We start from the raw sequence: 25,532 nt of genomic DNA, 5'->3' as shown, positions 1-25,532 counted from the left end.
AATACCAAAAGATTATTAATTAAAAAAAACAATTAATAAAAAATATAAAATAACTATTTTAAAATTTATTAAATAAAAAATATTATAAAATTATATAATTATATATAAATAAAACCAATATATTAATAAAAATTTAATTAAACTAAAAAATATATACTTTAAATTATTTATAAATAAATTAAAATTTCCTTTTGGAAAAAAGGGAAAAACTAAAGACTTTAAAACCTTAGAAAATTATTAGTAATCTTAATTATATTTTAAACCCTTTACAGCCTTTGTTACAGTAGTTCGCATATTACTATCGCTGTTAGCTTTAATCTTGTCGTATTATTTGGATTATCCGGACCACGACTATGGTCTCGCCTTAGTATGTTTATCTCCTTCTATAAGGGACAGAGGCTTTAACCAGCAGCAGGCCAGTGTCGAGCTATTCTGGGCATTGATGCAAGCAATTGATATGGATTGCGGAAGTCTGCCTGAGATTCCTTCGGTAACACGTATATGCCTCGATATGCTCGTAACTTGTGTCTCCGTTGGCATGATGCTACGACTAGGTTTTTGTATTCCTCGTCAGCAGTTTCGACTGGCATACTACTGGTGGGCTACGTTATCATGGACAGTTCTCATGTAAGCTTTATGTTTTTTTATATTCTTATATATCGGTTTAACATTTTAAATAGGGCCGTAAACGTATTTTTGGCATACCGCACGATTGGAGGGTATCTTAAAAGACGACGAGGCCGTATATGTATATTGAGGCCCAAAATTATGTTCAAGCTTTCAGGAGACCCTGTTGTTGTGGCGTTTCGCTCAAGAAACTCTGTTAACCTAAATGACCACCACACTGAGTTTGGAGATGTTGATAATTTGCAGAGTAACGAAACCTCCGTATAATGAATGAAGCTAGATATTTCCTTAGAAGCCGGTGGTATTCAATTGGATAGAGAAGATGATAATATTGCTTATATCGGGGGGAAGGGAAGGGGGAATAGGAGGCGTGCGTACGGGGTTGAGTCTTTACTGTAGGCGATCGCACTTATAAGACGGGTTTACATTTAATTAGTTAAATCGTCTTATAAACTTAATTAACGCTATGATGCTCGTACAGTACATACCTTAACGGATTATATGTTTTTTCACTTTTAATAGATATTGTTTATTTAGTACGTATGAAAAAGCTAAACTTATTACAGGGTAGAAATGATTACTTAAACTTAAAAAGACTTACATGTATTAGCTGCGTTACCCGTTCGCGCAGGCGTTTACGGGGAGTGCCTAGCTTTAGGAGTGCTTTTTACGCCACATATAAGTTTGGCCTTTTTGATTGGTTAGCCACACCTTAGCGCACGTACGATGAATTTTTTGTAAAATCAATTGACTTATTATATTATTATATAAATTTTTTAATAATTAGTATTATTAAATAAAGCTCGTTTTGCATAACCTTTTTATCTTATTTGCATATGTTTCAAATATGCGATAGAATGGCAAAGGAAAAAGTCGCCAACTGCGGGGCGATTCTAAGGATCTGATTGGTCCAAAAAATTGTGGCAGTACTAATAAAATATAAGAGAGTTGATCATAACCTCTTGCAATTGTCTTTCGGCTCCCGGTTTACGATAGAGGCGTTACGCACGCTTGGCAAGACGGATACATGCATTACTCCACTTTCGCAATCGACCTTGTCTAATGTCGTCAACCGAAAGGGCGCGTAGTGGATATCAACATGTACGAAGGTCCGGGCCAAAAGTCTTGCACATCTGGTCTTGGCAAGCCATGTGTAAGTAAAAAAAGGACCGCACGGTATTACTTCAGCTATAGTGGCTGATGTTGCTATAAATATAGTGGTAAGCCACCCAAATTTAGCGTATGGGCCACTATCCAAATTTCAGCTTAGCAGGTAGCTGATACAGTGTTAATAGAAAAGGATAACGTTCGAATACGGTGCTAGGGCCTTCCACATGTGCAAGACTTTTGGCCCGGACCTTCGTACTTCGTATAGCCAAATATTTCGCCGACAGGCCGACTATGTATATTACGGAACGGCCCGTCGCTCACCGAAACTCGTATATTGCATTTGTCTCAATCTCCCCTTTTCCTCAACTTAAACTCTCACAGACCACCACGACTGCCTGTAAAGCGTGGGATTCACTATGGATGAAACTCAGCCTTTACTGCAGGATGCGCATCTGGTGTTTAACGAGAGGCCAGATCAAGCATCGATTAAGGACATTGTGGATTTTCATCCAGATGGAGATGAGGAGAATCCCCTTGAATGGCCACAGGTGTATAAATGGGCGATTGTGGCTCTTTTGGCTTTGATGGCTTTCACAGTGTACGTGTATCACCAATTGATCCATCAAAACTCTCATGAAACTGACTGTCGCGGCAGAACATTCACATGTATATCCGTCGTGCCTGTCGCAACGCGTATAGTGGATGATCTTGACCATGGCCACTCTAGCAAATCTGCTAGCGTGTTGCTGGTAACCATTTGGGAGCTTGGTGAAGCTGCCGGGCCCTTGCTTATCGCGCCGTTATCAGAAGTCTTCGGTCGGTACCCTGTCATGAACGTTGCCAACGTCCTGTTCATTACAGCGACGGTTCTGGCAGCGTTATCCCAGAGCACGACGCTGTTCATTGCTGCGAGAACTCTGACGGGTCTCGCCGTGGCATCAAATGTGCTAAACCCCGCTATCGTTGGCGATATATTCATATCAGAGCAGAGAGGCTCAGCCATGAGTTTGATCCAACTTGCACCGCTAATCGGCGGAGCGGTCGGGCCTGCGATCAGCGGGGCTATCGCCGAAACCATGGGTTGGCGGAGCACAATGTGGATGTGTGTGATACTGGCTGCTACATGCGAAGTAGTGTTTCTTACGTGTTTCCGTGAAACATATAAAGTCGCAATTTTAAGACGAAAGGCAGCGAGACTCCGGCTTGAAACTGGTAACGCAGCGTTACGAACTGTGTTTGATGCGGATGATGGCTCAAGATCCGAGAAATTGTGGGGTGCAATCATCCGCCCCTTTACGGTGTTAGCGGGCTCGGGCGTCTTGCAGATGCTATCGCTGTTTGGTTCTATCACTTTCACATACTTTTACATCTTAGTCACTACTCTCCCGGACATCCTTGGGACCATATACGGGTTGTCACCTGCGGGTGCTGGATCCGCGCTTATTAGCTTCAGTAAGTTTTTTTATTCCTAGAAGTATTTCTCTTGTCAAAGTACGCTATGCTAACATACGTGCAGGTATTGGTTCAGCTTTAAGCGTGGTACTATGCAACCAAACTCTAGACAGAATCTACATCAAACTCCGTGACTCTCATAAGGGGGTTGGCCAACCGGAATACCGTCTGCCCTTAGTTATCGTCGGAGGGTTTACCCTACCTCTGGTCGCCGTATGGTACGGATGGAGTGCACAATTACACGTTCCAATTCTAGTACTACTCCTCTCGGTTGCAATTATGGGCGTTACCCTCATGCTAGGATTCCTTCCGCTCTATGCGTATGTTGTAGACGCTTTTGGGTTGTACGCCGCCTCTGCTATGACCGCGGTGATTGTCACAAGGTGCTTAGCAGGCACATTCCTACCATTAGCTGCTGCGCCTCTCGTCGATAGGTTTGGGTATGGGATAGGCTTGTCAATTCTAGGAGCGGCAAGCTTCCTTCTCGCACCGATCCCAGTATTGGTTCTGAGGTATGGATCTAAATGGCGACAGGGCTCCAAGTATACCAGAGACGAATGAGCTACCCTGTCCTGGTATATACAAGGAAGCTATTGCAACTTCAATCTTGATATCAATAGTTTAGGTATCTAGTATGCTAGATTGGGTTGGACATTTAAAAGCTATGTCAATCTGTTACAACAAAGCTACGTTGAGTCACGCCTTTGAGTCATCGGAGTGACCCTGGAGACTTTGGCTCCTATACGTCAACCACGAACAAGTGACTATATTGGGACCAAATTAATATCTAATGAAGTCATGATATTGTTATATAAAGATGAATACCCCGGGTTAGACGCCAGATCATCATTGCGCAGTCGCAACTGATAAATCATAAATCATATAGACAATCATGGTCCGTGCGTTCATGACATATTCATTTCAATATGCAGGAAGTATCCTAGACAATGTGTGCTGTTTGCAACTCAGATGCGATTCATTCATCTTTTTCGCATACATTCAAAATCCAGTCAGTCATTATTCACATATATCATTGCTCTTACTCTTACTATTTGAACCATACCTACAGCCGTTTCTCCTACCGCGACTTCTACAACAGCCATTTCAACCATGAATCTAGAGTTGAGGTATTCCAACTTAGCCACCCCCTCTTAATATCAATCTATTCCTTCTCCTCATCATACAATTCCTAGTATTTCGAGTTATACTTGCTGCACTACGACCAGACAGCTACTTCCCCAATACCAAATTCTTAATAACGACTAATAAATACCTGCCATCATGGGCGGCTCCGCATTCTCATCTGGAAGCAATCCGCTTTTCACTCCACGGATGTCTCCCAGAGTATACCAACATGTTCTCAGTACATGCCATGCCAAGCTTCGAGAGCTCTTCATCGTAGTCGCCACTCCCATTGAAGGCCCTGCAAAGAAGGACCACGGCGATATCGATATACTCGTAGCATTGGAAAAAATTGCTGCATTTCCGTCTTCTGGGGCTTGCAGCACCTCACTCTCGCCGCCGACTGAGGATCCCCTCAAGGTTGCTGCTTTCCTTCTTGGCGCCGAACGTTCTATCAGAGAACAACCGAATGCTATTAACTTAGCTATCCCGTGGCCGAATGACTTACCTCAGGAGGGAACGAGTAGCGATGTGCCTCGCTATATCCAAGTCGACCTCCATCTATGCAACTCCGTAGAGCACCTGCAATGGATGTTACTCAAACAGGCCCATGGTGACCTTTGGAATATACTCGGAAGCACCATCCGCCCGTATGGCCTCACAGTTGACGAGGTCGGCTTATACATACGCATTCCCGAAATCGAAAATTTAAACAAAAAGCAATCTAAAGTCCTCCTTAGTAGTGATCCTACGGAGATTCTTAGTTTTCTAGGCCTCAAGTACGATAGTACCCAATGGGAGCGGCCGTTTGCGTCGGTCGAGGAGCTTATGGAGTATGCGGCCACGTGTCGATTGTTCTGGGTGCGGCCCGAGCAAGATGATAGCGCGACAGAAGCCGACGGGGGTGACTTTGACAGGAGCAAGTTGAAGGCTAATGACCGCCGCCGTATGAAAGGGCGTGCGGCTTTTCGAAAGTGGTACGATGAGTTCATTCCCGCATGTCGCGAAGCAGGACGCTTTACCACGCCCATTTCAACCCGGGACACAGTACGTGAGGATGCCTTCGAGCAGTTCCCCGGCACGCGACAAGTCTACGCAAACCGACTCCTCGAGTGGCGCAAAGAGCAGCAGCGACATACGCTTTGGCGGGGAGTTATCAAGGCGTCCATACCGGAGTGGCAAGAAGGTGAAGAAGAACATAACAAAAGACACCTGCGTAGCTTGGCGGCTAGCTCTCTAAAGAAAATAGTCATGCAGGATGACTACAGTCTAGGTGTACGTCCGCCATCGACGCTGCGCGACCCTGATGGGTTTTACAACGAGGATAAAGTTAGGGAATTCGTCGTAGATAATTGGAGACGAGTTGGCGAAGCTGCTTGGGAGGAAAGCCAGAAAAAGTATGCTAAGCGACTTGCAGAACAGGGAGATAAGCGCACGTCTTAAGAGGCCTAGAAGAGTACCTAGATAAAGTACCGTGGCGAAGAAGAAGAAGGTTGTTGAAAAGTGAAACAGATTAGAGACCAACTTATGGTCGGACGAAGTATGTGCTACTCAAGGCTGACACAAACATCTCACAATGGTGTGGGGAGGTAACTTAGGTAGCTATAGAAAGATGTAGGTATCTAGACGAGTGCGTAAATGTTCAGGGGATAAAGGATGCGCCGCATTGAATAGGTCTCTAGCATAGGTATTAAAGACTCACAACCATAAATATCAGAAAAGCCTTGGAAAGTGCTCGCGATGCGAAACAACTCAACCAGGTAGATATAGCATATAGCATTGATTTATTATTCTTCACTGTCTATCATGCTCAAATGTAAACCGATGAAACGACCCCCCGAAAATATAACAACCAACCCGAGTTAATTAGACTATGTGTACTTGTTCTATAGCTTAAAATCTGCGTTCGTCTTCTCCCATCCTAACGGTGTAGGCTGTTTGGAAGCCACCCGCTCTGCGAGTCTGAGCTTGAGGTTTTTATGTCTGTCGGTACAGAGTTCGTACATCGTAGTTAGATTGAATAGCAATGTGTGAGATGTCGAACCCGCATCCACCAGACCTTCCAAGGTATCCCTTGCCTAAGTAATTGTTAGCACCGAGACAACTTTACACCGATTAAGAACTTACCTCAGTCATGTTTCCAGTGTAAAGCTGGCACACAGCAAGATTAACCCCGACCATCTCATCATGTACGTCGTTCTCCTCCATTGTGCCCTTCAACACCTGCCACTTCTCTAGCGCGGCCTTATACTCACCGTCCGCCATGTCAGCGAGCGCATCCACAACACGCTCTCCCATCTCCCCACCCTTACCATCTCTTACACATCGCCGCGCTGCTTCAACATCACCCAAGTGCAGCCACAATAAAGCCTGGCTCATAGCCAGCCGTCCATTACCACCAATCTTAAAGTGTTGGTTGCTATCACTTAGCGTAGCAAGATGCTCCGCCGCACCCGCCAGATCGTCCATCTCGATCAACGTGCCCGCGACCTTAAACCCAAGCTCCGCAAGCCGATGCTTCCAAAGCTCAGAAGCGGAATGATCATGCGCCTTTCCCGCCTTAGCAATTTGCATACGCGCTTCCCTTGCTAATTCATAGTAACTCATGACAGCACGTCGGGGATCGCCGAAACCAATAGCCTGCAGGCGCACGCCGAGGATGCGCAGTTCCCAGGGCACCAGGTGCGCGCCGGACAGGGGATCCAGGTAGAAGGCCGAATTAAGGTCCTCGAGAGCCTTGGACTCCTGGGCGGCGAACGAGGTGGCGTCTATGAGACACAAACACGCCAGTCGTGTGTATAGCAGCTCGAAGATGCGCGCGTGGTCGGTGGGGTTAACGGGCGGATGCGCGGCTGCAGCGACAACGGAGACGGGACTGCTGGTTAGTGCTTGGACGGCAGCGATGGCGGCCGCGCGGAAGTGCCCATTGTTAAGCAGTTCCGGGATGGGCGTTTCTGGCGCGGGCTGCCTAGAAGGATGGCGAAAAGGGGCTGGGATGGATAAGGGTGAGAGCTGATGGTAGATCTCGGGTCTTAGAAGGAATGAGAAGTCCTTAGATGTCACCGGCGCGATAGACGGAGCCGGAGACCTAGAAGCCGGAGAAAATCCCCGGGAGAGACTTCGTGGACTAGCCTGTTGGCTGTTACTGAAGCGGCTGGCCTGAGACGCGATGGGAGACGCTACAGGAGCTCTAGGGTCTCAGTGTAAGCAGATATCATGTAACTGTTAATGATCACCGATGCTTACTCATCTGCATCGAGTGGCCCCTTAGTTGATGATCTAGGCCGAGAAGCTATAGATTGAAATATGTTAGCAAAAGCCATCTTTTGATTTACATTGCTATGAAGAGATAGAAAACATGATAATGACAGAAGGGAACATTGATGTAGCGTGGGGTTAACGTATTCCTATAGGATAGATGCACTTGCAGTCAATCAATGTTGCTATCTCCCCCCTTTACGAGAGGAATCGCAGGTACGATAATAGCCTATCATCCTTTGCGATCTCCAAATGCATTGATTCTAGCGATTATCTGATTTCGATTGGAAATTAAAGAGACATATATAACCGAAGGTTTACTCACGCCTCGCTCCTGATTTATTCCTCGTATGCCCCGTTGAGGAATTTCTTTGCACTGGCTGATCCATGTTTAGTATCTTGCGGCGAAGGAACTTACGTCACAATAAGAGGCCGCGATAAAACGACGTTTGCTTACATGTACTGACCTATTCGGATGAACCTCGGCAGACTTTATTTAGAACTGGATACTTGGATATCCCGATAGTGTACATACTACCTCTTTTAGTAATATAGGATATTTAATTAGAGGGTTTAAGATATCTCAAGGGAACGTCAACCTTGCACGATGCCTAGTACTTGTGTAAAGCATCATAATGCTTTGTCCAATTAATATCACGGAAATATGAGGATATAACTCCAAAGGATCATCGGGTTAGGTCATCGAGAACGGATAGCACCAGATTTGCTTGACATGATTACGTGATACTAGATGAACAGAATAGGGGCTTTTCTAAAGTCCTAGAGAAATGACCAAAAATTAACTACGAGACAAAGCTACCACCAAGGTAGCACCAAAAAAGTCTTATACCCCCATTTCATAATTGTCTCGCAGCGTAGGTGAAGGCATAATCCAAGGAAGTCGATATTAACGTATCTAAGTGATGTTAATCTTCATACAGATATAAGTTGACTCTAGGATTCCCAACGACTATCTCAGGACCATGGCACTTATGAGGTCATCTAGTAGGATCTTATAGTGTTCTAGTTAACCTTTATTAACTAGTTGAATTATAGTCTAAAGGGAATCGAATGATTACCCATTAACTAGGAGCAAGCATGGGCAGTGTGGCAAAGAGCATATTGATTTGATTATCCGCTTTGGAGGACTATTACTGACTGAAAAGACATAATCGAAACCTTTACACTAATCTACTGTGAACATAGAAACGCAAACGCTCAAAGCCAATCGCCATCTCAGGGTCTTTCAATGTGGAAGTCTTCCAAGTCATATACCATTGTACATCTAAGGGTCTTTTGTACTTTGCTCCTGTGACATCTTTTCCTTGCCCTTAGGCGACTGGTGTGGACTGGGTGGGGGAGTTTTCTTTGGGCGCTGGGAAGAGGAGCCTTGGGAAGGACGAACCGCTCTTGTGCGTAGGTCTGGTCGAGGAGGTGTCGCAGGTGGAGATTCGTCAAGAGCCAGGAAAAGGTTGATAAATGATTCTACGACTTCGTTCTCAAAGGTAGTGCAGCGACGAGTATCGCCTTCGCCTACATCTTCAATCTCAAGCTTAGGCTTGCTATCCTTCTTGGGTGGGATCGGGGGTGCCTCCTTGTGTCCCGACGCTTTTGCATATTGAGGTGCATTGAGCAAGCAATTTCTGAGCTGCTCTACGGTTTCGGACTTAATTGTAGCCCCTGATGCCAGGAGTCGTTGAGTGTCTTGGGTAAGAACTTGGCCCTGCAGCTCAGGGATGTATTTAGATAGCACGTCGAATACTTCTCGCAAAATGACCAAGTAGTGCTCTAGATTACTACCGCCGACCTTGGTAACTCTTTTCGGAATCTCTACCAGTTCCTCTAGGAGTTTCTAATCCCTTTCCGAGAAAGTGGATAATATCTTTACGATTGTCCGGTTAAAGTTTTCGGCTTCTGTTTGGGTTACCATTCTGAGAGCAGTAGAAACTATTAGCATTCCCCTTAAAAGAGAAGCAAAATACGTGCGAGGATATTGGATGAAGGAAACTAAGGCGTACGTGAGGCCTGTTGTTTACTAGGAACCTAAATCCCGTATGAACGATGATTGTTCGGTAAAAGGTCTCTCAGGCGGAGGTTTTATGCAGTGATAGCTAAAGTACTAATAGAATAGCAACAAAATAAAGCAATTGGCATAGAGACATTAATTTGATGCACATAAGTACGGCGTGGAAATGGTTTTTTTTTTTTAATTTGGTTAATCGCCGGCACCCACTAGGATAATATCTTATTTGGACGTAGTATCCCTTTGACTTCCGTAGAAATGAAAAAAAGGAAAGTACGGAAAGACTAAAAATTTGGCAGACATAGGTACCTACGTACCTAGAGACATCAGGAAGGCGCCAATAGTGAAGTAACTCTTAGGAAGGTAGTAACAATATCAATACAACAAGTGTACGACAAGTGTACGACACTTTAAGTTGCCTCGTAACTTCCGTGCACTAGACTAATTTAATGTTGCGATCATGTTGACTAGGTACATGTAATAAGTCTCTAATGCTCCTGCCGTGCCGGAAGGTACACACAACTGTCATCGAAATATCTACCTACGTACCTTCCTTTACGTAGCGACTGCCAAACGTAACTTCGGCTCATGACTTACCGCCGGCTTACCGCCAACTTAGCGTCAGGCAAAATATTCCAAAATAGATATTTAAACACGGCCTCTTCCCCTCTTCCCCGAGAATTCTTCTTTTCTTTCCACCATCTTTAACTGTTAACATATTCACATTCACATCCTCTCTTATCCTAAACTAAATACTTATTCTAACACAATAACATCTAACAACCACCTAAAATCCGAGAACAAAATGACTTCCAAGAACGCATACCTCTACCCCTTTTACCAAACAATTATCATTGTCAACTACATAACCTCTTCATTTATTTTTACCGAACTATCACATAGCAATTCCACTAAATAATATCATCAACACCAACAACAATAACTGGTGTGTTAATATTCTAAGCTTTATACTACAACACGTCGTATGTATTATAGCAAAAGCTAAACAAGGTATTTGCTTCTTCTACACCTTCAAAACTAATAGTTATCAATACTAAGAAACATAGGGGCTATAGAGGTAACCCTCCCTTCTAAGCGCAACACTACAGCCTAGTCTAATAAGGTATGTATCTAACACCGCCCGTCAATTAGCATTCAACTCCCTATAACCTAACATTAGGTAAACTACTCTCTTCGAAATTTTTTCTAACCTTATATTCACAGATAGCTGGCACCCCAATGATACGCGGACGAAGGCCTCCTCCCCCCGACGTGTCCATAAATAAACGGCGCTCGGGGGAGAGTAAACAGCTACGGCCGGTATATGTCAAATCCTGGTCAACGGAAGAGCCAGGGGTGCTGCTATGAAGAATGAGAAACGAAATATTCGTTCTCATTTGTCAAAAAAACAGGGCTGGCCCCCTATAAATACAGCCTTTAATCACTCCTTTCTAAACTCACAAGTAATTATACAACCGGAAGAGTATCTCAGAAATGGTTCGCTGTTGCGTTTCTCGTTTCAAACTTTATCACTACAGAGAGCAAAACCGAAAACGAAATGACAACCATCAGACGGTCATAACAAGCTCATAACATAACGACCTACTAAAGAGATTCATGACAATGCCTGGACAGACTCTACCGCGCCAGAGTGTCCTTTAAGGGTCTACTCTATAATCACCGCCAACACGAGGATCTGGGGTGGGGGTGGGCCCAGCATCTTGTTCTACAACGGCAACATGAAGTCCAATATGGCCGTATAACACTCCCGGCTTTCCCTAACCTCAATATATTGGACAAGTTGAAAAAATGTCCCTACATTGCGTTGAATGGAAGTTCAAGCGGATGGGGCAAGACAACGATAAACAACCCCCCCTTTATTAACTATTGTCATCATGTCAACCATCGTGACTATGCTATTCATCATTAAAGACAGCTCACCAGCTTTCTTCTATTCTATTTTCTCTATACCATGGCTATTCCAAAAAAACACGTCAGTGACTACATTGCTTCCATCTCGGAATGACTCGACTTGCGCCCCTCTATACAACAATCCTAAGGCTCTAAGGTCTGTGCATGGCTACAACACACCACCACCCCGATACTCCTCGAATCCTACTATTGAGACACGTCTGACCCTGTTTGGAGCTCATAAATGGCAAATAAGATAATCCCTTATATATATATATATTACCGACGAGTACTCGGAGCTTCTCCACTAATCTGAACTCCTTTATCGCCATCGCCAACATCTTCGAGCAGATATTTCCTACATGCCAGTGTGAACTTCGTTCGAGCCATCGCGATAGTGCAGCGATGGTCCGGACAAGGTGCCATCTTCAAGGTCAAACTCTACAATAACTGAGACGATAGCGAACCCGTTCAATAGTATGTCCTTTCTCCTGATATTTTATTATGTCCCGTACTAACCTCGTTCAGGAAATAGTAATAGAATTACGTCACATTTATATTCGACACGGAGTTACAAGATTACAAATACAAGGTCGACGCTATCTCTCGCACAGACGCAGCTAACAAAGATGTATATGGCATTTGGAAACATACCCCTAATAGCACAGAAAGACAGCAGATCCGACAGATCCGATTTGCCAAAGACAAAATGGCTCTATGTGAGGGACACCGTAGTAGATTACTTCAAAACGACAGCAACTTTGAGGCTGCTGAGAGAATATAAGGGTTCGGAAGGGTATATATACACTCTAAGGATAGGGGTTCTAGACCTTAATAATGCTAGACATTGCGGGTTTTGTTTCTTGAATTTGCACGCTTAGATAGAGATATCATTAACTTGGCAGAAAAGATATCATGTAATGTTTGTGAGACAAGGCATGAATGTCTTTAGCATGTGCATCCAAGTGCCCCTTTCTACAAATAGGGAGCCACGTGACATGCTATATATATCCACACCCATCTGTGCAGGGGCCCCCACTTAGCTCCATCCACGGCATCCAGTAGCTTGGAAAATCGTTGATCCACATTATTCTTTTTTCTTGCAATTGATCAATTAAAGCAACCCACCAAGAGCTATTCTCGACCCGATTATCCCCGGAGACATTGGAGGCTTTGGTGTAGAAGCACGAGGAGCACGTATCTGGCGAAAACAGGAAGGCTTATAACGTTGGAGGAGAGCCGAAATCCCAGGAACGAAAACAGCCGTGAGGAGTAGAATCAGAACTAGTCGAGGGTAAACGAGAGATATCGAGGGTTAGGTTCAAGGTTGCGCTCGAGCTATCAGCTAGGTAGTTACTCGCGGCCTTGAGTTGCGGCGGAAACGGGTAACCGACGAAGCGAGAAGTAGCAACGACGAGCCGTGATCAAAGACCATAGGTTTGGACGAGGGGACATAGCGACGATTATAAAGATACCTGATACGCAGGCTTAAGCACGATGTTCACACCTACCTTCCGCGGCCTCTTCACGAGGCTTCCATCGACTACTCCTCTCTCCAGTCTTTTCCATGGCCCATCCTCAAGTCGGACTGTTGCCGCGACGGCTGTAGCAGCATGTTCATCGCCTTTCTTCTCCACACCTGCTTCTCGGCAGATACATACGACTCCTCCTCGGAATGCGAGGATCGGTGGCGGAAAAGGTTCCAGTGCTAAAGGTTCTGGTGGCAAAGGTTCTGGTGGCAAAGGCTCTGGGAAGAAGAAGCGCAAGGGAGGGAAGGGCGAGGGCCCCGATCCCAGAATCATGAACCTGAAAGCTTCAATGCCCCGTGCCGTTCCCGCCCCTCTGAGATTCGCGCGAAACCGTGCGCTGCGTCACTGGACTATTCATCGCGCTTGGTTATTGTACCAGCGCAAGGAGCGGGATAGGAAGGCGCATGAGCTGGAGCGGTACGTCTAACCTCGCATACATTTTTCTTGATACTGTGTTGTGATAATACGTTTTACTAATCGGATACGTAGGATGTATCAATCGATGCACAATGCCTGCGAGGAATTGCGCAAGACTAGTGGACCTGGCACGCGGGACGAGGGATACTTGTATCGTGTGGCTATGGAAAAGAAAGGTGTATACGGACACAACAGCATCCCGATCGAGTATGCGAGACCACAGACGGAAACACCGGCTCGCGAGCCTTGGAATCACGGCTGGACCCGGTGAGGAGTCCTCATCCGGCCCGCATCCGAATTTCCCGTCTAGAATTCGTGTAACATAGAATCGTCTTCGACATTATGTGGACTAGAAACCATCATATCCAATGAACTATTAGCTGCATATCTGCTGCGTAAGCTTCGGGCACATCTGCGTGTGCTGTTTTTTCTCTCATCCGATCGCCACTTTACCTTGGCGTGTAGAGACGTGGAAAGATGCAATTAATTACATCGTTCGATCATATACTTTGATGCAGATGCAACGCCTACGGTGGCTGCAGTGATGGACATGCCTAGTTGGGGAGGTAGGTAGATGTGTGGTTTTTTTTATATTAATGAATGTTTGCTCGATCCCCTTGGCCCGACCCTCGGTAAGAAGGCATGGAAAGGAGTGAGGAAAAGCAAGTAAAATACTAGATCCACTTTGAAACTGTTGGGAACGCTTCGCCGAAATCCTATGCTTCACTTTACGTTAGAGGTGAACTATTATCGATGTGAAATTATGCTCTGATTCAATGCTTCTCCTTATTAACAATAACTATTTTTCTCTTCTCGCGATAGAGAACGTTGGGATTTCCAGGATCGGCTTTACTAATCAGTTCATTTCAGTCTGTTTCCAACCTAGATACAGGTGTAGTCTGTCATCGCGGTTTCGTCTGTGGGTGAGCGAGGGTGAATATATCGCACTGGAAGTAGTAGATCTCCTTGGTCATTTCGATAAATAGATGGGGGGTGGGTTAGATAGATTGGTCGTGATGCTGGGTACGTAGTTTGTAGGCCCTGACAAGAGCTCGTCTCGTTCGAGGTAGATTGATGGCTGTTATGAATCCCAATTCCCAATTGCTTCCTCCGGCACGCATAATCCGAGCGCCTCCTCCTCCGCCTCATCTGCTCCTCTTTCTCTTCTGCGGCCTCCTCTTGTAATATTCCAACAAAGGCAAAACAAAAGGAAAATAGTATTTCGGAATAGATATTCAATTCCGCCTAGTTAAGCCAAACTCCACTAAGTGAACACCCATTTTTGGTTTAAATCTGTTCCCCGGGGACATTTCCTGCTCGTGTTCGTGTGTCGATTCCCGTGGCCCATTCTACAAGTCGCGTCGAGTTCGTACCGTGCCATGCCATGCCGTGCCGTGCCGTACTGCGCTGCGCCGCCTTATAATATGACGCAGCATCCGCCGCCTTCGCCCTTTTCGAAGGTGAGGAGAGCGGCGCGGGTGGCGGCCTCAAACACGTCGTCGACGCCCTCTCCGCTCAAACTCGAACACTCGAGATACTTGCGCGCGCCGATTTCCTGCGCGGCTTGCTCGCCTTGTCGCTCCGTCACGAATTTTAGGCTTTTCTTGCGCATCTCCTCGATCGCTACCGGGTCGTCTCGTAGATCCTTCTTTAGTCCTACTAAGATGACAGGGACGCCGGGGCATCGTTCTGTCGCTTCTTCTACCCACTATTTCTGCTGTTAGCCAGGATTGTTCCGTTGTCTCTTATTGCTCGTAGTGTGGAACGTGAGTTGAGTAGAGGCGGGGGGTTGTCCAACCTTGTGCTTCACGTTATCAAGAGAATCAGGCGACTCGATCGAGAACCCTATTAGTAGCACATGCGCCTTCGAGTATGCGAGCGGTCGCAATCGCTCGTAGTCTTCCTGACCAGCCGTATCCCATAATGCTAATTGTACCGACTTGCCGTCAACTCTGCAATCTGTTACGTAGTTCTCAAAAACGGTCGGAATCTAAGGGGGCGCGAGAATCGTTAGTCCGTCGGCCAGGTAGGCTTATGATAGGGTTCGTGGTGATGTCTGCTTACGTAGTGCTATATGTAATCTGTTAGTAAATGTTTGGCCGGAAGCGCGGAAATGAGAAGAGACAACGTACGGTTGGGAAGTATCCGAGCGTGAAGACGCTCAGTAAAGAGGTCTTGCCGCAAGCTCCATCGCCAATAATGACTAGTTTCCTAGCGACCCAATTAGTTATGTGTTAATTCGTATAGTAAAACATGATAGTAGTCGAATGCGAAGGGCTATAGATAAAAAGTCGTGGATCGGTAAGTCTGGCCGGAACGATGACAGGCTCGAAAAAGGGGGTGACGTCGTGGGGTGTGCGTGATGGTTGTCTTCGAAGACAACCGAGAAGAGATCGACAGCCAAGGTGAAGCATACCTGCGAATAACATTCTGCGGAGTTGAACTCGCCATTGCTCGACGCGAAGTGAAGTGCACCAATCCCAAGGGGGCCTAATAGTTCGTATCGTATGTCTCGTCGTCGGAATAAACTTCTAGATTCGTTTTGTGGTTTTTTAGGACGCGTGGACTAGCGAGGAATTCGAAAGTCTATTTCTTGTTATCCCCAGCTTGGGGGGGTCGTCACCTCGTGTCGGATTGGAATTAGAATATGTAAGCGCAAATATAAGGCCTCCGGTGACAAAAAGGTGACGTGAGTTTGTTTAATAAGTTATTATTTTTGGATAGGGATAAGGGAGCTTTCCAACGGGTCTCCGGGTCGGGTACTAATAACGGATCAATCGTTGATGATACTGGGTATTTCCAGATTTCCCAATATAGATGGTATCTCGTTTCTTCGGATTATACTCTTTTACTGCCCTTCTGTGTTATCTTAAAGATTTAAGTATGTTTGGGTTAGAAAAAATTGATCGAATACGAGAGGCCTGCAAACCAGAGCCGGGTTTCGCGGTCGAATTTAAAGCCTTCCGTTAAAGGATTCCCTGGAGTTCCTTAGTCCCTGTCGGTGCTATTCCCCCCCTGTAACTTGGTAATTCAGCTTCAAGAATAAAGCGATACAATTGGTCGGGTTCGACGCCGGACCTTGACTCGTCGCGAATGTGTCCAGCTGTGTTAGACTAATATAACAGCTCTAAGAGCCTTACTATTAGACGGGGGGACTCCAGTTCAATTTATATACAGAATTCCGCCGTCGTATAGATGAAAAGCCGGCCTCAAGAAATATTACCATTATTATTTACCATGACTTCTACACGACATGCTGAGCTGATGTAAAGCTGCGAGATGCCGCCACTCAGCTGTAGCCATGCTAAACCCCGAGAGAACGCTACGTTACAAGGACCTGGCCGGATCAAACAAACTGCCCAGGCCGTGCCACAGCATCAGTTAATCAACAAGGGGGTCGTTGTAAACAGAATCAATTTTCCCAGCGCAATTGGTCCGGCATAACTCGAGATAAGATGATGGATGCCGACTTTAACAGCTGGTGAGTGACTTGGCTGTTAGACAGCCAGATTGTAAACTATGAAGGAGCCAGTGACCATTAAGAATAGACAGTTAGGTATATGTTAAAACTGCGATGCTACTTCGTTGCTATTCGACAAGTTAACGATATACGCTGTTACTTGCTGATTGTCGCGAAGCATGTTTGACGATGAATTAATGACTGGAGTGGAACCCAATAATATGCAAAGTGGTTCTTGTCCATTCACTTGGCTTCACTGGGGGAGCCTATGCAAAATAGACAGGAGAATCTCAAGCTCTCGATTCGTCAACGTCGAGAAATCAAATCAAGCTAGCCTGTCAAGCTGACCGCTCCCGCTTCGTCGCACTGACCCGACTAAGATCGCCCAACGGCTGCAGGTCTCAGCATAAAAAATTGGAATGGTGCATGTCTCTGCTGCATACTCCCCTCTTAATCCCACTTGAACTTGCGGGTAAGTTGTTATGTATAAGGACCGTGTCCGACCACACTTTTTTCTATTGAGGCGATCATCATGGAGAAGAGGTCGAACATAGCATCGACCTGACGCCATTGGCTTGCAGTAACTATTAGTTCTAGTACATGTTTCCTAGCACTGTAGTTTGACAAGTTGTGCTACATGTAGGTAAGACCTCCTCTCTTATTAATTGACTACCTGGTTAGGTACCTAATCTAGTCAATATGATGTAGCACAAGTCATGTTAGTATTGTTATTGGCATTGGTAGTGTTAGCAGTAGGTACATACATACGCGGCCAATACATACAAACCAGGTGCTTCAGGTATGGAACACTAGTCTGTTGGCCTCAGCAAGATAGGCACACATGTTTCCCGTTGCAAGGCGTGGGGAATAACTGAAACCATTAAATTTGTTTGGGGGACGCTAAGATGCAACTCCTTTCACGCAGCACACGGTCATAGATGTGAGGAATGCCTTGGGCAACCCGCATTCCAGTATTCCGTATTTCATACGTGTAATGATATCTACATTACAGTTAGCAGTTTTCTTTTTTAAAATAGTTTCAGTTATCTACGGTACTTCGTACTTTTCTTGAAAATAGGCCATTGATCTAAATCTACCTATCTAATAGATTTCACAATTATTTTATAAATATAATATTAACTATCCGTAAGTGATAGATGATTATTATGGTTTAATGTTATCAGCCTGGTATAAATAAAATGTTGTTGAACGTTGGGAGATATGTACATAGAACTGGCACCTAGATCAACCGGGTCAAGGGGTCCTAAGGGGTTGTGTTAACGGAACTAGTGACGACTTACAGCTTCAGCCATCAGGGTGCTGTATTGGCGTACCTTATTGCTGGGAATTTTGGGCTGCCTCAGCTTCTAAAATCCTGGAGGGGTTACTCAAGATCAAGATCATGTGATTCCTTTATTCCCCGGCTTGCCGACCGGCAAAACTGGGGCTGATGGAGATGAGGCTGTGGTAACTTTAGGGAGGCCTTACTTAAGATGCCTTACCTAAGCGGTTATGTACCTACATGTAAGGTTTTAGCATAGTTTTGGAAGAACCGATCCAATAAGCGTGGAGGTACCACAAGCCAAAGTACCTCCTAAGCTGCTTTTCGAGATTGTACATAGTACATGTACCTGCCTACCTAAGATTTCGACGTCTTTTGCATGGAAAAGCCAGACGCAAGAAACGCCAACATCTCCAAAACCTCGGCCGACTACAGCAACATCTCTGACCACCGAACATAATTCACACCTGGTGATCAGCCATCACTCCGACAGGCCTGTCGGCGTTGCACTCTTTAGCATATTTACGGTGCCAAGGTTAGATACAAAAACCCACTATCTCGTAGAATTGCAGCACCTATTTCCGGTTCGGACAGTTGCCAATTTGCATGCTCGGGAGGGGCACGACCACGATTCATTAAGATTCACCTTCGCCAAATCGATCATAATACCGACTTATCCGGCAGCTAATCATCCTTCTAACTTAGGTGATACCGTTAAATCTGCATCTATCAATAAGCAACGTCTGTCAGCGAGTTGTTTAACTCGGACTGTCTCTTAGGAGTAGATCGCACATGACTCCCCTCGCTTTCGCGTCATAACCTCCCTTGAGAATGCCTGGCAAAAATAACAATCGACAGTCGGCCGCGCAGGGCCCCCAGCCTCCGACTCCCAAGGCTACAGCGAAATATACAAACAAGGATGGAACCAAGTATATATCGGTTCCCAAGTCTTCAGCTTCTACTCCTCCACCCCAGCCGTCACCTACGACAACCTCATCCTCCAGAGGCGGTGCTCCGACCAATATCCCGACAGCTGCCGACATGCCCCCTGCGCAGCCGGTAAATCGCAAGAAGCAAAAGCGCCGAGCGAAGGCTGCCGCGAAGGCTGCAGCTGAACAAGCAGAGGCCGTAGCAAATGGGCTCCCCAGCCCCGCATCTACGAGTAGCGTGCCTTTACCTATCGGAACAGAGTCGCAGAGAAAGGACGCGCATTACTCCCGCAATACCATACCGAGCGAAATCCCTCCCTCCGACAACCACACGCACAATGGCGAGGACTGGGGAGATGAGACCGATAGTGACGATGAGCACCCCGAATCAACCAACGGTTCGGCGCAGAAGCCTTCTAAGAAGTCCAAGAAAAAGAAGAAGAAGGGCACGATCGAGGAGCCCGTTAGCAATAACCCCTCAGGCATATCTAAAGAGAAGATATGGAACACATCAAACGAGCAGGAGCGAGAGCGTATCAAGCAGTTCTGGCTGGGTTTGGGAGAGGAAGAACGAAAATCCTTGGTCAAGGTTGAGAAAGACGCGGTGCTCAAGAAGATGAAGGAACAGCAGAAGCACACATGCAGCTGTTCTGTCTGCGGGCGCAAACGGACAGCAATCGAAGAAGAATTAGAGGGTCTCTACGACGCATACTATCAAGAGTTGGAATCGTTCGCGAATCAACCTCACAACCATCCTAATGCGCCCCCTATGTTCGAACCTAAGAGATTCGGACCTATGAGCGGACTGCACCCCCCCGGAGCCCTTCCATCTAGATTTTCGAACCATCACCCGTCTCATGGTCGCATAGTGGAACACGTGGACAACGACGAAGACGAGGAAGATGAAGTAGAAGGGTATAGTGATGTAGATGGTTTGGATGACGAGGATGAGGATGAAGATGAGCCTGAAGAGATCCCTCGTGACCAATATCCTAATGATTTCTTTAATTTTGGTCAAAGTCTCACTGTCAAAGGTAAGCTGCTTCATTTGAGTCCGATTCATACGTGTGTCCAGCGTGTTTGAATAACATATTTTAGGCGGCATTCTTACTGTAGCAGACGACCTACTCAAGAACGACGGCAAGAAGTTCATAGAAATGATGGAGCAGCTAGCCGAGCGAAGGATGGCGCGCGAGGAAGATGCCAAAGATCACTACGCCGGTGCATACGGCCACACTGTTAATGGTGCTTCTCTGCCTAACCCTCACAACCACCCACCTCTCGAGGATGACGAGTCAGAGGAGGACGAAGAGGAAGAGGAGGAGGATAGTCAGGATGAAGACTATGAAGAGGAAGAGGTAGCTAGCGAGCATCCACCGTAGGCGCGCCTTCTGGCTGATAAATTATACAGGACACCATGACTGAGGAGCAACGTATGGAAGAAGGCCGCCGAATGTTTCAGATATTCGCCGCACGAATGTTTGAGCAGAGAGTATTGACCGCATATCGAGAAAAGGTCGCCAGGGAACGTCAGGAGAAGCTTCTTGAAGAACTCCAAGAAGAAGAAACGCAAGAAACCCAACGAAAGGCCAAGAAGGCAAAGGAAGCACAGAAACGCAAAGACAAGGCGGCCCAGAAGAAGCAAGCCCAGATCGAGGAGAAGGCGAAACGCGATGCTGCCAAAGCGGCAGAAGATGCGGCTCGCTTAGCGGAAGAGGCAAGGAAGGTTGAGGAAGCCAGATCCAAGGCAGAAGAAAGGCGGAAGAAGAAAGATGCCCAGAAAAAAGCCGAGGAAGAGGAGCGATTAAAAAAGGAGGTTGAGCGGCAGCGACGTGCTCAGGAGCAGAAGGAAAAGCAACTGGAGCAGGAACGCAAAGCTCGCGAAGCAAAAGAACGCGAGAAGAAGCTAAAGGAGGAACAGCGACGCAAGGAACAAGAGGCTCGGGAGCTTAAGGAACGCGAGACTCGAGAAAGGAGAGAGAAGCATGAGAAGGATAAGAGAGAAAAGGAGTTAAGAGCAGCTCAGGCAAAGGCTGACCGTGACGCCAAGGAAAGGTCTAAGCAGGAAGAAAAGGAGAAAGCGGCTGCTAAAACCGCAACTCCTATAGCCCCTATTCCAACTCAGCCTGCGAAGAAACAGCATCCCGTTTCGATTCCTGTGCTCCCTCACCAACCCCCGCCAAATCACGCCTCGCCTCAAATAGCAGTTGCAACTCCCGTTCTGCCCAAGGCTCCCACACCAATGAAACCTCGCTCCGTATCTCATGAGGTAACGAGATCAGCTTCTCAGGCTTCTCACTCTGCTTCCGGTCCAAGCCAGAATGTGTCGCCGCTCACCCAAACTCCGCTACACACTAGCCCTGGTCCTATTGGCCCGCCCAGAAAGGCTTCATCTACCGGACCGGTAAATAATATAGGAACTCCCGTCGCCCATCCAGCATCTCCTCTTCACATAGGAGTCAGGAGCCCGCCTAGCGTCCACCAAGGGCCGTTCACGGGACTACCTATGAGCCTCCAGGGTCCTCCCGGAATACCACCTCCACATATGGCTCCAGGCTTCAACCGAATGCACGAACCAATATTCCCCCCTCCTGGAAACTTGAACTTCCGTCCCGTAGGTAGCATGCCGGCACCGCCAGGCTTTCCCGCTCCTAGCCCGATGAGCAGTCGATCTTTTCTAACTCAGCATGTTCCCCCCGGGTTCCATCACCCGGCAGAGCAGCCTCCGCCGAATATGTCTCACCAAGGTTTCTCCCCGGAGAGCGTATCGGGGCGGCCGCATTCGCACTCGCGACAAACATCTGCTTCTTTTGACGCGAATTCTCTATCCGGCGGTCCATCTCAACCAATTAGCAGACCAGCACCAATTGGTAGACCAGGAAGTGTAGTTCACGGGCAGAAAAGCCATAACCTGTCAGCCGATATCGATGATGTGAGCAATCATCTCGGGAGCAGCGCCTTACTTGACGACACCGATGTACCTTTAGAAACTGTAAACTCCCCTCGACGAGGCACCGCCGCTCCAGGTCGGATTCCGTTCCCAAGCGCGCCATTCATGGACCCGTTCCTAGGCTCGCCACTCAACACTACATGGGGTCCTCCAAACGTATTTTCCCCACCGCCCGGCTTCGCCAACCCTAACCCTACATGGCCGATGAATCCTTCGTTTGGTGCTCCTGCCTCTGGTATGCGAACCTCTCAACCTCGACCTGTTGCTGTTCGTCAAATGCTTGTGAATGCATGCAAAGAACTACAGGCTCTCGGATCCAATGCAAACGGATATGTCGACCTGCTTGCCATTAAAGGTCGCGTGAATAGTATAAATCCACCAGGACACGACCCCGTCTCTGAAGAGGAGTTGTTAGATATGTGCGAAACCGTAGGCAGTTCACATAACGGCGGCGGAAGCTTTGATGTGCGGATAGGCGACGATGGGAAATTATCTGTCCGCTTTGAAGCTGATAGAGGATCAGTTTCGGGGCGAAATGTGCTGGGAGCTCCAGGCGAAATCGGCAGTCCAATTGTAGGAGTTAGTTCACCAAGTCGTGCGGGCCCCCCGACGTAGGAATCGATACGCTCGTTGAAAATACTATTGGAATTAGGGATAAAGTAATTCTGTTACTGGCAGGGGTGGATAATGGGCCGACGTCGAGGCTAGGAATTATTTTGAGATTCTCTTCTCCGCATGGAACCGGAGCTATTTCCGGCTCTTCGGAGCTCATCGTGTACCTTTTGGGCCGCTACTGGGTGAGCAGTCGCAGCGCGTTTGTAACCAATAGGTCGACTATCCCTTGGGACGGTCGTCAGAGCACGTGGGAGTAGTCTATGCCTTCAGAGATGCGCGAGACGAAGTGGCTTTTTACACTTTCTCTCGCCCCCGATTTTTAGGGCCGTTAAGCAGGTCATTGTTATGAATGGGAAACCCCGTTGAGCATCCGTACTAGAGCGCTATTTGTTCAGTATTAGCGAAATTAATATTTTACAAGAGTGCGGCCAGATGCTGGATGAGTCGCAGATGCATATTCTTGGGAAGTTATAGACCCATTTAATTTATATGGTGAGCGCAATTGTGAATAGGGACCTTGATAAGTCTTCTCCTTATGGTTCCCGTTATGTAAGTGTACTGTCGATATACGAAGTCATAACCGAGAGCTTCATTCATAGCAGATTATAGCAGATTACAAGAGAGCAGGTATTAGCTACGAGAAAACAAACACATCCGTTTGTAGCTTAACGGCTAGCATTCATACAAAGCTCATTATAGCTGAATTCAATTATATCTGCCAAGGCTAATGGTCATTGCATCATAGAAGGGCATTATAAAAGGGTAACAAAAGACAATGGGCACAGAGGTATGTGGAGGGAAAAAATTACTCCATAATGATAACAAAGACAAAGACAACCGCATAGCGCAGGACTGAAAATACCAATTACCCGAGGTATCTAAGCGAGTTGCAACATCGTGAGCCCGAAAGTCCCGTTTTCCATATCCTCGCCACGCCCGACTTTGCCTAATTCCATGATATGATATAATTCATTCGTCATTTCCGCTTCGTATGAACACATTCTTCATCTTCGATTCTCTTCGTTCCATTCCTCTTCAATTTGACTCCGCTCCAGCTCCTGGGAATACACGTCTCCAACGCACCGTTACTAATGGTGGCTCGGAGCATGACCCGGAGCATCGTACGAAGCGTCCGCGTACGAAGAATCCACAAAGGGATTTTGTCCACCAGTCCCTACGCTCGGCTCGCGCTTGGGCGGGATAGCGGTCTCTTCGTTTACCGCCATCGTAGCACTGGTAGCGTTCGCAGCAGCCGTCTTGGCGATGGCCACGGCCTCGGCATGCGCCCTCCGCTTGCGTTGGGCGCTCTTATCGCGGCAGCAGAAGAACAGCAGGGTGGCGAAGCCCAGGCCGAAAACCGCGGCTAGGAAGGCGGTGACGATGATCTCGCCGACGTCTAGAGTGTCATGACGTAGCATGCACAGGTCGTTGCCGTCCTTGTCCGTCGAGCAGAAGTTTTCGGCCTTGCAGACCGACGTCGGGACTTGGGTCTCGAAGCACGGGAGGGTTTTCCCGGATTCGCTGCCCGTGGATTGGATGGGGCAGGAGGTGGCTTTGGTGGTGGTTTCGGAACTGCATTCGATGGAGGCTGAGAAGACGCTGCCTGTAGCGGTTGCGGATGAGGTGCTGATTTCTGCTGGTGCGGGCGTAGGTGCTGGTGTAGGAGCTGTGGTAGATATTTGGTTAGCTATATTATATCCCCTAACTTATCGGTACTTATTTAATCGTTAAAGGTAATGTCTCACCTGGCACGGGTTCAGGCCCTCGCCGTCGAAGTTCGGCGACGGACTTGCCGTTGTGGAAATTGTTGATGATGAAGGCGGCTTCGATGGTGGACTCGGCCCTCGTGCAGCCGGCGTTGCGGAAACATCGCTCTAGGTCGTCGGCCTCGACGTATTCCGGCACATTGCGGAAACAGTGCGTGAGAGAGCCTTTGTCACCACAGGCTGCAGCCGCAGAGAGCCCAAGAGCGGTATCGCGGATATACAAAGCTCGGTCTGCTATCGCCGGACTAGCGCCGAGAGACGATGCCGGGAAAAGTAGAAGAAGAGATAAAAGGGTGGCCGGGAGGGCCGCGGCACCCGATCTTCGTCCGTGCATAATGATGGCTGGTTTGGTTGGTAAGATGTGTAAATTTTAGGATTTAGAAGAAGTAGCAGCACGCTAAAGATGTACTGATGCGAGACTGTTCAGGCGAAGATAGGTAGAACTAGATGTCGCTCTGTCGAGACACCGGCTTTGTAAGTTGCCCGAATAGGTGACAACCTAGATAGAGGCAAAGTCCGAACCGCGATTTCTTCCCAAGAACATGTAGGTAAAACCTAACAAATCCACGTTCCGATTTGGCCGATAAATATGTATCTAGCCAAGAATATTTTCTTCTCTGATCCGTCTCCAGGTTTTTAATATCCTGATTCTTGCCCTAGTCACTGCTAGAGTAATAGTTGTCGGTCAGAACCCGTGAGCCACGCAAAAGTCCTTAATGACGAAGGGTATGAGATGGGAAACACAAGAACCAAAAGACAAGAGAATCAGAGAGAATCTGACCAGACGGAAGTACGGGTTGGCTGAATATGTATGTAAGAAAAACGCATCCTCGTAAATGCTGTCCAGATGCAGCTAGGCTACCTAGTCAGTCCAGTCCAGCCCAGCCCAGCCCCATCATGATGCTTTTCAGGGTCTTCTCTTATTTTTATTTTTTTACAGGGCTACTGGCAAGGGGAACAGCCAGCTAGCTCTCACAAAGCTGTCGGGTGCCTAGGGCTCCTACTACGGAGATACATGCTATACTATATCCATATGTATCGCGCAGCAGAACACTAGCCGATAACTACATAAGGTAACCTG

The 25,532-nt window shown here is 47.0% G+C and overlaps 9 protein-coding genes across 9 annotated transcripts; 5 read left to right on the top strand and 4 right to left on the bottom strand.

Moving 5' to 3' along the window:
* The first annotated feature begins 283 nt into the window (after positions 1-283).
* Positions 284-962, top strand: F4817DRAFT_324760 (uncharacterized protein). Its single transcript, XM_049301677.1, has 2 exons — positions 284-627; positions 681-962. The coding sequence occupies exons 1-2, from the start codon at positions 443-445 to the stop codon at positions 892-894; spliced, it is 399 nt and encodes a 132-aa protein (XP_049163237.1). The 5' UTR covers positions 284-442; the 3' UTR covers positions 895-962.
* Positions 963-2,019: 1,057 nt separating this feature from the next.
* Positions 2,020-4,166, top strand: F4817DRAFT_133321 (MFS general substrate transporter). The gene is made up of 3 exons (XM_049297771.1): positions 2,020-2,335; positions 2,393-3,189; positions 3,254-4,166. Exons 1-3 carry the CDS (start codon positions 2,154-2,156, stop codon positions 3,748-3,750), a joined length of 1,476 nt encoding a protein of 491 aa, XP_049163236.1. The 5' UTR covers positions 2,020-2,153; the 3' UTR covers positions 3,751-4,166.
* F4817DRAFT_324756 (uncharacterized protein) lies at positions 4,152-6,091 on the top strand. The gene has a single exon (XM_049301676.1). The coding sequence runs from the start codon at positions 4,471-4,473 to the stop codon at positions 5,752-5,754; it is 1,284 nt and encodes a 427-aa protein (XP_049163235.1). The 5' UTR covers positions 4,152-4,470; the 3' UTR covers positions 5,755-6,091.
* On the bottom strand, positions 6,079-7,990 carry F4817DRAFT_324754 (uncharacterized protein). The gene is made up of 4 exons (XM_049301675.1): positions 7,895-7,990; positions 7,558-7,603; positions 6,439-7,501; positions 6,079-6,389 (listed from the first exon to the last, which is right to left on the bottom strand). The coding sequence occupies exons 1-4, from the start codon at positions 7,956-7,958 to the stop codon at positions 6,198-6,200; spliced, it is 1,365 nt and encodes a 454-aa protein (XP_049163234.1). The 5' UTR covers positions 7,959-7,990; the 3' UTR covers positions 6,079-6,197.
* Positions 7,991-8,854: 864 nt separating this feature from the next.
* Positions 8,855-9,499, bottom strand: F4817DRAFT_365844 (uncharacterized protein; the record flags this gene model as incomplete). Its single annotated transcript, XM_049306921.1, has 2 exons — positions 8,855-9,421; positions 9,458-9,499. The coding sequence occupies 2 exons, from the start codon at positions 9,497-9,499 to the stop codon at positions 8,855-8,857; spliced, it is 609 nt and encodes a 202-aa protein (XP_049163233.1).
* Positions 9,500-12,548: 3,049 nt separating this feature from the next.
* F4817DRAFT_133258 (uncharacterized protein) lies at positions 12,549-13,973 on the top strand. The gene is made up of 3 exons (XM_049297770.1): positions 12,549-12,852; positions 12,909-13,449; positions 13,522-13,973. Exons 2-3 carry the CDS (start codon positions 13,001-13,003, stop codon positions 13,718-13,720), a joined length of 648 nt encoding a protein of 215 aa, XP_049163232.1. The 5' UTR covers positions 12,549-12,852; positions 12,909-13,000; the 3' UTR covers positions 13,721-13,973.
* Positions 13,974-14,732: 759 nt separating this feature from the next.
* On the bottom strand, positions 14,733-16,314 carry F4817DRAFT_133178 (Rho2 GTPase). Its single transcript, XM_049297769.1, has 5 exons — positions 15,866-16,314; positions 15,582-15,660; positions 15,514-15,519; positions 15,248-15,439; positions 14,733-15,157 (listed from the first exon to the last, which is right to left on the bottom strand). Exons 1-5 carry the CDS (start codon positions 15,898-15,900, stop codon positions 14,867-14,869), a joined length of 603 nt encoding a protein of 200 aa, XP_049163231.1. The 5' UTR covers positions 15,901-16,314; the 3' UTR covers positions 14,733-14,866.
* A 2,195-nt stretch (positions 16,315-18,509) lies between these two features.
* F4817DRAFT_324746 (salt tolerance down-regulator-domain-containing protein) lies at positions 18,510-23,357 on the top strand. Its single transcript, XM_049301674.1, has 4 exons — positions 18,510-18,726; positions 18,897-20,154; positions 20,219-20,478; positions 20,532-23,357. Exons 2-4 carry the CDS (start codon positions 19,023-19,025, stop codon positions 22,683-22,685), a joined length of 3,546 nt encoding a protein of 1,181 aa, XP_049163230.1. The 5' UTR covers positions 18,510-18,726; positions 18,897-19,022; the 3' UTR covers positions 22,686-23,357.
* Positions 23,346-25,021, bottom strand: F4817DRAFT_133107 (uncharacterized protein). The gene is made up of 2 exons (XM_049297768.1): positions 24,431-25,021; positions 23,346-24,351 (listed from the first exon to the last, which is right to left on the bottom strand). Exons 1-2 carry the CDS (start codon positions 24,783-24,785, stop codon positions 23,774-23,776), a joined length of 933 nt encoding a protein of 310 aa, XP_049163229.1. The 5' UTR covers positions 24,786-25,021; the 3' UTR covers positions 23,346-23,773.
* Between the last annotated feature and the right edge of the window lie 511 nt (positions 25,022-25,532).

Source organism: Daldinia loculata (genome assembly GCF_022478755.1).
Source record: "Daldinia loculata strain CBS 113971 unplaced genomic scaffold F4817scaffold_3, whole genome shotgun sequence".
Taxonomy (NCBI): Eukaryota; Fungi; Ascomycota; class Sordariomycetes; order Xylariales; family Hypoxylaceae; genus Daldinia; species Daldinia loculata.
Note: the sequence above shows the minus strand (reverse complement) of the source record. Positions and strands in the feature narration are given on the sequence as shown.